This window comes from Uloborus diversus, chromosome 6 (assembly GCF_026930045.1).
Source record: "Uloborus diversus isolate 005 chromosome 6, Udiv.v.3.1, whole genome shotgun sequence".
NCBI lineage: Eukaryota > Metazoa > Arthropoda > Arachnida > Araneae > Uloboridae > Uloborus > Uloborus diversus.
The window spans coordinates 146,796,369-146,809,005 of record NC_072736.1 but is presented as its reverse complement, the minus strand read 5'-3'; the positions used below and the strand labels follow the sequence as shown (position 1 = coordinate 146,809,005).

The 12,637-nt window shown below is 34.4% G+C and overlaps 1 protein-coding gene across 1 annotated transcript in view; it reads left to right on the top strand.

Annotated features, from left to right (window-relative positions):
* The window catches only part of LOC129224042 (ensconsin-like), a 91,210-nt gene that overhangs the window by 69,148 nt on the left and 9,425 nt on the right, over window positions 1–12,637 (top strand). Inside the window, exons 6-9 of the mRNA XM_054858440.1 lie at window positions 1,831–2,049; window positions 3,177–3,740; window positions 8,485–8,706; window positions 11,008–11,165. Coding sequence (XP_054714415.1) covers window positions 1,831–2,049; window positions 3,177–3,740; window positions 8,485–8,706; window positions 11,008–11,165 — 1,163 coding nt within the window. The remainder of the gene's footprint in view (window positions 1–1,830; window positions 2,050–3,176; window positions 3,741–8,484; window positions 8,707–11,007; window positions 11,166–12,637) is intronic.

The window sequence follows — 12,637 nt, the reverse complement described above, 5'->3', positions numbered from 1 at the left end:
CATTTTTAAACTATATATTATCGTTTCTTACATAAAGAGCTCACTTTTTACTGTATTTTTAAAAAAGCTGCATTATTCAACATAAAATACTGTTACGATGCACAAAATCAATGATCAATGTGCCAGAAAGATGTAAAATAAAACACATGTACGGTACATGCAGCATGTAGTAATAATAAAGCGCTGCACTATAATAGTACATTAGATACAATTATAGTCAGATTTATAGCTTAAAAAAATTAAGATTATGATTTATGCTGGCGCAATCAGATCATTATTCCAATATACTCTTTATTACAGCATGAATCTTATAACTTTTCCATCCGTGGTAAACCACCCTTTCAGAGTCTCTATAATCCATAATACAAGAGCAGCTTCAAATTTCATACTATTTGCATTTTGCTTAGACACTACTCTGCGAGTTTCATATTAAAACTAAGTTCTGAACTTAAACGGATTGCCTTTTCTCGACTCTTAATTGTACATATGGAAGATTCACTCACACCTAATTGTGCTACCTTCGATCCACTTTTTAGTTGTTCAAGCGTATTAAGAACCTTTGCCTTTTCTTAAATTGTTTCAAACTTTAACTTTTTGTTTCCACCTTCACAAACTTTAGATGAAACAGAGTGCCTATAGGTGCCATAATATTTCATCACCTTTCATATTTAGATTAAATTAGTGAAAAATGGGGAGTGGATATTTATACACACTAACAAAGCGATGTTTAGACTAGTGCGGTGTGTGGGAACTTGCGCAGTCAGTGATGCTAAAAGTACAAATGTCCATTCACAATGTCAATATTTAGCAGTCAATAACGAAGCCGACACTTAGCACCACGATTCCTTTGCAAATACTTTCGTGTTGAGAGCAAGAAATTTGCTTTAACTCTAAAATTCGTTGCTCGTGAAAAACTCGCGTTATAGCCATTTCGCGTAAGCCGAGTTGCGTTGTAACGGGAGTCGACTGTACATCAAAATTAAAAATGAACGAATTTGAACGAATAATGTGCAAACCTATGAGTAAAAATGTCTAGTCTGTGCAAATGGATTGAACGACATATTGTTTAATGTGATGCAATTATTATTTAATTGTGTCTTAAAACATACAAAAAATACATCTTTCATTTCCAAGAATAAGAATGAACTAGCTGCGTTGCCCGGCTTTGCACAATCTACCTCGAAAATGATAGTCATGTCAAGTGACGCGTGTTCAACAATTGGGATTCAAAAAAAAAAAAAAAAATATCAGAAAATTTTGTGGCCGAATGCAGAAAAAGAACCAGAAAGGAAACATTTTAAATTCCCCAATTACAGGAAAAGCCTCAAAACAAAAGTATGAATTTTATTTCTTCATATTTGAGAAAAAAAATGGCAGCAGATCTTTCTTCTCAATGATTTTCTAAATTTGAATAAAAGCAATGTTGCGGAAAGTTGAGATGAAGCCCCGAATAATAATTTGAATGGAGGAAAGCGTTTGAAAAATAGGGATTTTATATCAAATTCTAAGTGTCATAATTGATAGTTTTTAATCGATATATCCCCTAATTATTATCAAAGGATTATGTTAAATAGCGAAACATAAAAAGATGGGAAAATTAGGAATTCATTGATACTCGGCTGGATGGACTTACATGCATAGATACATACGCTCAGTTTTTAATTATATAAGATACTACTGGTTTTATTTTCAGTTGCTATTTTCTTTTTTTTTTTTAAATATACTTTTGTATTATTTCTTTTGTGTTCATTACTTATGCTTCTTAATTGGTCTTTACATTATTTTGGCTTTTTCTCATGATTTCAGTATGTTTCAATTCCTATTTTCCAGACACTTTTTCTCAACCTGACATCTATTCTAACGACTACCATTACCGTTCCTCCAGTCTCGAACCGGATCGAGTCGGTAATCTTTCTAAACACATAGCTATGCAGCATAAGAGCTCCGATGACATGAAAGCTTGCCTCTCTATGTGGGAGAACTCTCCTCGGCCAAATTTTTTTCTCAGCCCTTCGTCCGGCTGGCTCACGGGTTCTGGGGTTTTAGTCGGTGAGTAAGGGAGAAGTCTGGACCTGTACCGGATTGTGCTTGCGAGTCGGCTTTTTGTGTGATCTGAGCAAACTAAACTTTTTTTTTTTGTGAATGATAAAATTCCATGCATGGTCTTATAACCGCAACTGAGTGCTTGTAGAGTAGGAATGCTTTTCCTTTAATAAGAATGATTTCGATGCTTTCGATACAGCTAAACTATCCCTGTTATCGATAAGTTCTGTGACAAAAAAAATTTCAAAATAAAATTTTATGTACAAATACCATTAGTTATAGTTATGTACAAATCAGGTGCAAAAACCTTTTAAATGTTTAAACCATCTTGGTAGTTTTTCAAATTATAGTGCAAGCACTTTAAAAAAAGGTTGTCATCTCCACATTATTTGTAATCAACGTATGATTAGTCTGTAATCCCACAATCCCAATATTTTGCAATATTATTTATTATTAATTCCTCAACAACGTAAAAATATCACTGATCAGATTTTTTTGAGGTGTTTAAGTATATTACAAAGTAGAGAAAGATTTATGTTGTCAACATTTTAATAATTGTAAGTACTTTTACCTCTTGTATTTTCATCGATGTATTTTTGACTAGCAGTAATACTAAGAGACAATCTTGTGTGTGTGTATATATTTGTAAAATAATAATTGTAATCCCCCAAGTTTTGTGAAAGTTGATAATGTGCTGTGTAAATTACATTATCAATTTTTTTAGACTCTTCTCGTGTAAAAAAATTTGCACATACACTTAGTTTTTTCTTGTAACTACCAGATTTCAAATCTCTTTGGTTACAAAGTTAAAGTCATCTTTATTTCAACTTAAGGGGCAGAGGTAATGTACTTTACTAAATAAAAATAACTAGGTCAATCACCAGTAAAACACATCTTAGTTTGCTAATTTATCCTCCTTTGCTCGTTTTTGTGTCTAGTTCAAATGTATTGTTTTTAACGCTTTCCTTTAAAACTCTTTTTTTTTTGTTTTAACATTTCATTTCACTAACATGAGCTCGATTGTGCATGTATGTTCTGTCACTGATTACATATGATATAATTAAAACCTTAATTTATTTCCCAATTCCTGCCATCTTTGTCATAACTTAAAATTGTTTGTCAATGTCATACAGGAGACGATTGTATGTCCAGAAGCATGGTCTCCCTCTCGTCATCTTCGGGGTTCCGAGGACGCAAGAGGACGGACATCACCCCGACCCTGACCCGGGAGCGCAGCATCACCCCCCACGTGACCCCCAGAGGTAATCATGCCATGAGGGCCGTCAGCATGACTCGTCTGGACCAACTGGCACAACCACGCAGGACCTATTCCAGGATGGGCACCACCACTCCGAACCCAGGGACCGTGTCCCCCAGCATGAGCAAGAGCATGTGTAACCTGGCCAATGCGGTCGGCAGGCGCCTACATGCACCCCCTGTGTCTTCTTCTTCTTCTGGAAGGGGCAGCATGTCCAGGAGCATGATGCATCTGGGAGATATTTCTGCCCAGAAGGACACCCAGCGCCTGTCGCCTACCAGTGGTGGCATGCGCTCGGCCCAGAGCATGCTGCACTTGGCCCCGGCTCCCAGGCTCACACGAGCCGCTCGCCTGAGGGCTCAGGCCTTGGCCCATAATCGTGCACTGTCTGCATGGAATCTGAATAAGCCTGACAGTTCCATGTCTGGATATTATCCAGGTATGCTTTTGCATGGCTGCGAACTTGCTTTGCTGATCGTAAATGGCATGCTGTCTGGTTTTGTTTGCTGAGATGTATAAGGTAACCAATAAAGTTCTTGCCGTTTTTACTTTTTTATCGAAAAAAGTGATAATAGTGTGCAAAATTCTTGTGTCACTTGGTTTAAGCAGCTATCAAGTGTGCAAGTTAGTATATCAAGTGTTTTAAGGATCGGTCAGGGGAGATTAGCTCTAATGGGACCTGTACAGCAGAATAGCAAAATAGAAGTGTGAAAAGAGCTCATTCGGTATTTTTTGCTTTATGATTTTAAAATAGGTTTTTCAGCAGCTGCATCAACTCGTTGAACATGTCAAACGCTTGACGAGAGTGGTGTGAGTGAACTTACATGAAGGCAATGGTTCCAAAATTCAGATCTGGAGTTTTGTCTCTTTGTGATGAATCTCGTAGTTGACGACCACTATCCTAGGATAATCAAGGTCCTGGAGTCAGCGATCAACAAGGACAGTAGCCTAACATATGGTGAACTTACAAGACAGCTTCAAGATTCTGGTAAAACTTCGTCTGCACCACTTAAGTAAGTCCTAAAGGCTGGCAAGCGATTTCCGCTCTAGCCGTCAGAAATTCACAAGAACCAATGAGTGACAGCTTGTATGTCATTGCTTTCTCGGCACTGTAGTCCACCCATACTCAATTGAGTTATTTCTAGTGATGAAAAGCGAGTCCTGTATGACACTCCCAAGTGTTCCAAACATTGGTTGGCATCACAGGTCACTGCCCCTTACGCCGCATGGTCATCTATGCACCCACACAAGATCATGCTTTGTTTCTGGTAGACTAGTCGCCAAATTGTTAACAATGAGCTGATTCCAGTGTCCCAAACCATCACTGCGGCCATGTATTCACAGTAAATCGAACGTGTGTAACAAGTATTGCAAACAAAGGAGCCATTACTGGTGAAACACAAAGGATTACTTTTCCTGCGGGATAACGCACAACTGCATGTGCACAGTGGCCATGGATACCATTTGGCGACTTGGTTGAGAGACTTTGTGCCGTCCTTTGTATTCAACTAACCCTGCGCCAACAAATTACTACGTCCTTCAATCCCTGTACAATTATCTTTGGGGAAAATCCTTCATAACAGACCTGCGCAAAGCACTCACAGCTTTCTTTGCATCCAAGACACCCAAATTTTACCTGAAAGGGATTGCACAACTAGAGACAAGTTGGCAGAAGATCCTCGATGACGATACAGATTACTTCAAGCACTAACATACTAACAAAAGGCTATACTTTCTGTAAACCATCTTTTTTTCCATCATTGAAAACGGCAAGAACTTTATTGGTTACCTTATATTTATGCTAGTCCAATATGGAAACTGGTTTGTAGTATGATGTCAGTAATTTGAAAACTCATTGGCTTATGTAAAGAATGGAAATTATATGCTTTTGCTTGCTTCCAAATTCACTTTCTTAAACATATATTTGATAGTAGGATCCCCTAAAATTTTAAAATGTAGAAGTTCCCTAAGAGAGTATTAACTAATTCAGAAAATGATTCAAATTCCATGTGTTCAAGTAGCAGACCAATAGTTGCCAGGATGCTTTTGCATGATACCATTTTTCCTTTCCTAATGATAAGTGGTGTAAAGTTTCTGGTGATCCTCTTTTTATAAAGGACATCTGTTTTGTTGCATATGCTTTTGCATAATCCTAAATTTGATTTGCTTGTCATAAATAGAGTTCATTTTAAAAAAGTTGAAATAGTCTGAATCTGGGTATCTATTTACAATTTTTATAGCTTGGCAATATTCCTGTATGTGCTAATGTATGGGGCATCTAGAGACAGGAAATATGTTTTTTTTTTTTGTGGTTTTAGTTCGTGATAGGTTATGGGGCACTTTATAGTGGTGATTGAACAGTGAATCAATATGATGCAACATTTTATTCAGATGTGTGGAATGCTTTACATTGCATATGGGAGAACAGCTTAGAGCAGGAATTGAAACAGAGGGAGCAAGTCCAATCATTGGCTTAGCAAAAGCAGATCCAAAGACCCCAAGTCACGTGACTCAACAACGATGAATGGTTGGGTCGTTTTGCTTGAAACAAGTGAAAGAAACCTGATTACTTCCAATACTTTGCTTTAAAATCTATCATGTGACATGGGGACTTGGTTTCTTGACTAAAAGTCCTCACTCCCTCCATTTTATCTCTTCTCAATGGAGAACAGTCTGACCGATGATATGGAAAGGCAAGCATTCGGTCTACAAACAAAAATGGACACACCTATTAGTTTACAGGGGTGGTAGTTTGTTTATTACAGATCCGTGATTTTGCCTTTTAATTTTTTAGATCCAGTTTTGTAAACAATTTGTTCACAGCAATAATTTTAAATCTAAAATACAGTTTGATGTATATTCTTACTGCAAAATATAATAGATTTTTTTTTACAACATAATTTTGAGTTTACTATTTTGCTTTTACATTTCCGGGTGAAATGAAAACATTTTATTATTTTTTTTATTGTTTCTATAGAAACTTTTTTTGTTTTCCCTCATTTTCTACTAAGAGAGTGCCATAATTAATTAATAATTAATTAAAATATGCCATTAATGCCATAAATCCCAATACTGTTTTCTCATCTCCCCTGCTAGATTCATTCAGATGGAACGAATCTAGGGAAAATAGCAGGATCATTTTTGTCCTAACTTTACCGCTTGCCAGATTACACATGTGGTCAGACTGTATGTTAGTGCATGGATGCAAAAAATAATATTGGCAGATTTAATACTTTTTGTCTTAAAAAAAAAAGGGGGGGGGGCTTGAAAAAATGGGAAAACATACAAGATGTCAAAAAAGTCATATCAATTTGTTTAAAAAACCTTAATGTTATCTGCATTCTCTTGCTTTTTGCTTTAAGAAAATGTGTACTTTAATTTCTTGAGTGAGTAATGAATTTCTAGCCTCATGAATTCTATTTTTTTTTCCTTTCAAATTCATCATTGACTAGAAATGAACACAATTAAAATTTTTATGATTTAATTCATGACTTAAATGCATTGATATAAAAGTACACAGTTTAAAATACTTTCAATACACATTTTTTTATGTTTTGTGCTGAGAGTGGATATATGACACCTGTTAATTGTAATGTAGTTATTTTTTGCTGTAAATGATGCTTTCAAATTTTATTTCTGCTTGTATTAAGAAATATGCTTTCTTGTGTTTGGGAGTTTGTGCATGTTCCTTTTGCCTGCTTCATTTCTCCTTTTCATGTCTGGTAAAGTAATGTCATATATAAGTCTTTGTACAGCATTGTTTTGTCCCTCATAGAATAACTACAGCTAGTTCTGTTTCTAATAGTCGTAGCCTTTCCCTTTGGTGGTGGTGTCTCATCCTTCCTTTCAGAATAATCTGTGGTGGTGGTTAAGAAGCTGTGAGGTAGGTGCTTTAGTGGTTGTGCTTTTTGACTGTGCTGATTGTTAGTATTTTCTGCAACAAACTATTTCAAGTAAAGGTATCTTTTGGTAAATATGCATTGTTTTCATAATATAGTAAAACCTGTTAAGTTGACCACCTTATAACTTGACTTATAAGTTGACCGCTATTTTCAGGCACAGAATTAGATCTTATCATATAATTCAACCTCTATAAGTTGACCACCTGTTTAAGTTGACTGCAAAAGTAGTGCACCGCAAGTGGTCAACTTACACAGGTTTCACTGTGTATCTTCGTTAAGGGGAGAAACCAGTTTAGGAGGCCGGAATGTTGGTGTTTTTCGTGATTTTTCGTGAAAAAGAAATAACCAGAATTTGTTTAAACTTGGAGGTTGTTTCATTCATTTTTTAAAGTACACCTTCTAATTTTATGAAGTCATTTCCACCAGAATTAGTGGAGTTAAAAGCTGCTGTCCATGGCCATCCAAGTCGCCATCAGAGCTTGGTGTTGGTGTGCATTACCCAAGCCACAATTTTTACCTGTAATCATTACAATTTTTCTTTCTTGTAAACAACATATTGTCCTAGAATATAAACGTAATTGTGATTAAAAAGGTTGAAAATTGTACGTTTTTGAGGTGTTTGTGTACAATGTTATGTTTTTCTACCATTTTTTTTTTCATATTTCTTACATTAAAAAATATTTTTATCAATAATATCATCAAATAGTTAGGTTCATATAGAGTATGATTGAATGAAGAATATTCACACCAATTTTCAGAATTCATTCAGCTAGAATGCACACCAGTTGAGAAAAAGTTGTTTTGAGAAAAAGGCGTTTGAAAAAAAAAAAATGCTCTGGACATTTTTCAATCTCCACAGTCACTTTAAGTGTTCATAGCATCAGAACAAATCAGAATTTTTCACTCAAATTTTGGCAACCTATTCGTGAATAGTTTTACTAACATTTTATGACATAAAAAAGTGGATTTTTTGTCTGGTCTAAACTGGTTTCTCCCCTTAATTTTTTTTTTTTGTATTCAACAAATTATTATTTATTTTGTATTGAACAAAATGTGATGCATTGAAAATAGAAAGCAAGTGTTTGTGAGTATAATATTTAAAAAAAAAAAAAACTACAAATTTGATCTGTCTAAAAGGGGGTCGAATGAGGTTCTACTGTATTTACTTATCTTCTAATAATAAGTGGCATCATTAATAAAATATGGGGAAATTGTGTCAATCGTATAAGATACTATATGACTCTTTAAAAATATGTTATTCTGAACGGGATTCACCAATAGGTAAAGATACATCTCGTTCTCCATCTCGACCTCAAAGCTCTATGTCTGGTGCATCGGAGGTCAGCCTTCCTTCCAGCAGCGTGTCTGCCGTGAACATGAGGCCCAGGCCTGCCCCCAGGAAGCCCAGACCCTACAGCGTGGCAGTGGATCACTTGGTCTCCTCTTCTCTCGCTACGGAAAAGAAGAGTCTCGAGCGACAGCCTAGAGTAGCCGAGAGAACAGGTACTGATTTAAGTTTTGTACGGTAGACCCTCGTTTTACGTGGGTTTATTTTATGCGGCTTCGATTATACGTGGTTTGAGATTTGACACCTTTATTTTATTCTACACAGACGAGTTTCGGTTTTACGCGGATGCGGCAATGCAAACAGATAAAATTTTCCCCTCTTTCAAAGTACACACTCCTAAAAGAGATTTCAGCTTACGCGTAATAAACTGCATTTTGGAGTGCTAATGATCGAGCTTAAGCCACTGGAGACATTGTATGAGATTGGTCCCAGAGCTCTTTCCAGAAGTAGAGTTGTTACCCTCACACAGATCAAGACTCACTGGAAAAAGAGCTTTTAGGAGTGACAAAGGAGGACAAAAGCAACGAAGATTCCGACATCGATGACACAGAACCAAAAACGTTCACATTAAACATTTTGAGCCATTCCTAGACAGTAGAAATGATCTTTCTGATTTGTTAGTGAAAAATTATGTCATGGAAATGATCATGGATGCGTTAATTCTCTGCAAATAACTACAGAAAAAAATTCTTGACTGCCAAAAGACTGTCACAGCCAGCTCCTTTTCATAAATACTAAATTAATGTGTGTTTTCTTCATGCATGTTATGGGGTATAGAAATCGATATAAGTACACATTAAACTTATTATACAATTAGTCATCATTGGAATGAAGTTTTTTTTTTTTTTGGCTACGGAACTTAACCTCTATTTTAACACTAATATTAAGTCTCAATTTACGCGGTTTTGATTTACGTGGCATTTCCGTGGTTCGTAACCCTTGCATAAAACGAGGGTCTACTCTATTTTGTGTTTGTCAATGCTTGGAGTTATTCATCTTGAAACATTAGCATCATGCTGATTGTATGAACTGTGCTGTTTTGCTCAATTTGTTATACCATCTCTATGATTTTTTTGGTGAGGGCAATGAAATTTTGTTTTAATTTAGCCAAATTTATTTACTCTGCAATCAGCTACAGGTGAAATTTAGTAATATTAGTTTTATTGAACAATTAATAATATTTATGAAATAACTTGGTTTTTTAAAGGTATTTACATGTATACCTGGTATATTGCATGTATTTACTCCTGTTTCTTCTGGACCTAATCTTCTGCTTTAAGTCTGGAGAAATTTTTGTCAGGATCAGTTTTTTTTTGTTGCAAAAATACAGTTTTATATAACTATTTTTTTTTTTTTAATTATCAATAAATCAATTTACATAAGTAATTTAGTAAATAAATATTATTTTTATGTTTTTATGCACTTAATTTATTGTTATCTTGCTAAATTTGGAATTTATTCCATTAATTTTCATTCAAAATTACCTTTTTTTGGAAGCTTTACTTGTGAGCTGTACTTCCCGTTTAGCCAGCAGCATGGTGTTCCGTAAGCATCACAAGAAATTGGCAGGAAATAGCCAAGCTAGCTTCATTTTTAGCAACTAAACTTTGGGGCCGAATTTGGCGAGAAATTGCCAAATGATGGCAACATTTTAAAGCTAATGGATGCAGTCAGAATTTCCTGGAAAAGTGCCACATTTTTTTGTTGAGAGTAAATAGGAGCTTGTCAGTCCTTTCAGAGTCAGTCAGTCAGCTGTGCATTAGAGACAGCAGTTGTTAAGCTCTGTTGCAAAACCAATGTGATACTACTTATTCTTTGTTGTTGAAAAAGAAATAAAGTTTTGCTCAGCACAAGAACAGAGATTAAAAAAGAAAAGAAAAAGATGAACTTTCAAATGATTCGTAAAGTAGTATAACATTCGCTGTGGCATAATCAATTAATAAATTTTTGGACTGTGATTGCTTCAACTTCATCAAAATTTTGGCAATTATTAATGACTTATCATACACATTGTTTGGTTGACAAAATAGTTATATTTACAAAAAAAAAAAAAATTAAAAAAAAAAAAAAAAAAAATACTGTATATAGTATATTGATTAAATACAGTGTAAGTCCACATCCATAATTCTACGTTTTTTCTAAAATGTAAAAGAAAACACGGAAAAGGTAAGTAAATTCTTAGATTTAATTACTACCCTGTCTAAGTTTAAGGATCATTTTATTGAGGTTTCATTCTATTTTTGTATTTAGTCAATTTTAGATTCTGATCATGTGTAAAATTGTGATTAAAAGATTGTTATTAAAAATTAATTGTGATAAAAAATTACCTTATTTTTTTTTTGTTTCAAACATCTGACAAGTTAGCTTTTGTAAACCGAATATTTTCAGCTAGAAAGGAAAATTTTTGCTAAGCTTTGCTATTAAGAAAAATATACTTTCATTTGATTTACATTTAGCTCCAACCAATGATCTTCATCAAAGAGCCAAGAGCGTTGGCAGGGAGAATACAAAGCCATTAGTTGCAGCTAAGAAACCTATTCCTCCACCTAAATCATCCCAAGTGCTTGCCAGAGCTAAATCTCATCCCATGCCACTGAAAGACAATTTACGGAAGGTAAATTTATTACATAATTTCTTATCAAAATTTCCTTTTAATTGTACATTGGCATAACAGGGTTCTCACAAATCCTTGAAAGGGCTTTAAAGTGCTTTTTTTTTCAGTGACCTGTTGCAAAGACCCTGTAAAATCATTAATTTTGAACAAAAATTATTTATTTTGACCACTTACTTTAGTTTTTTTAAAGCAAGTCATAAAAAAATATAAATTTTCTATCCTTTTCTTCTGAATCATCTCTCTCTCTCTCTCTACCTCTTTAATTTCAAAGCCCATTGTTTATTTCTTTTGATAAAATTTGATATTTCAATGAATTACTAAGGAAAACCACTCATCTTTGTGAATTGATATTTTTTCTTCTTTTTCAAAATTTATTAAATATTTTTTTAAAAGCTTTCCTGCTCTTGTTTTCTGTTCTCTTTTAAAAACTGATAATGTATTTTTAATTGTTCAGGGAAAATAGTCATTCATGTTTCAGTTTGATTGAGTTATTTCAACAATTGCACACTTACCATCTTTGTGCATTTCTTTGAAATAACACTCTGCAAGTTTGCTTTACATTCCTTGCCAAAATTCGTTACAGGATTATTTTTGAGCAATCACACGAATACCTTTCTTTTTTGATGTGATGTTTCTTTTGGAATTTTTGCTGCGGCACATATTTTTATTTTCTGGCTCCCAACTTTAAAACTTTTAATATTCAGTCATTTAAATTTTTGTTAAATAATGTTTTTTTTAACAGTTTAATGAAGTGTGTGTGGATGTGGGAAATTGAAGCTGTTAATGCTCAGAATATGACTTAAGTTTTATGATTTTTTTATTGACTAAATACTAATAATTATTTTTATGTAGGTTTTTTAAAAATTATTATCAAAATGCTAATGTAATTCTTAGGTAGGCTTTTTCTTAATGATTTTATACACAAGATTCTCCTCAAAATTTTTGTATGTGCCACAGATAACTCAATTTAGGGAAAAAAATGTCTTTGGTTTCTGCCATAAACGATTCTTTTATGGCCAACCCCTAAGCTGAAAGGATCAGTGAAGTGTGTCAAAAGTGACTGTTGAGTATAGAGTACATAATTCTAAGATCATCTCCTGGAAGAAAAATTGTTCAATGATAGAACAGTTCTTCGTTTTAATCAGCTGTTTGTTGTGACCTCAGTTTTCTTAGTTTTTGTAATTTGGTTTTTAGACAAGTGAGAAGCAAAGCAATGCAAATGAGAAAATTAAAAATTTGGAAATAACCAGTACAAATGGTAGGTGGACCTCTCGTCTGTCTAGGGGCAAGAAGTAGTACTAGTAGGTCTAGTAGGTGCTGCTGTATAACATGATTTAGAAAAAAAATTTAATGAAAGCCTACCTAGGATCTGAACTTTAAGCGCAATTTACTCAAAACTTTAACTAGTCCACTTGCATCCCTTTGCTTCTCACTGCCTCATATTTCATTTGATTTAACAAAAGATTTTTTTT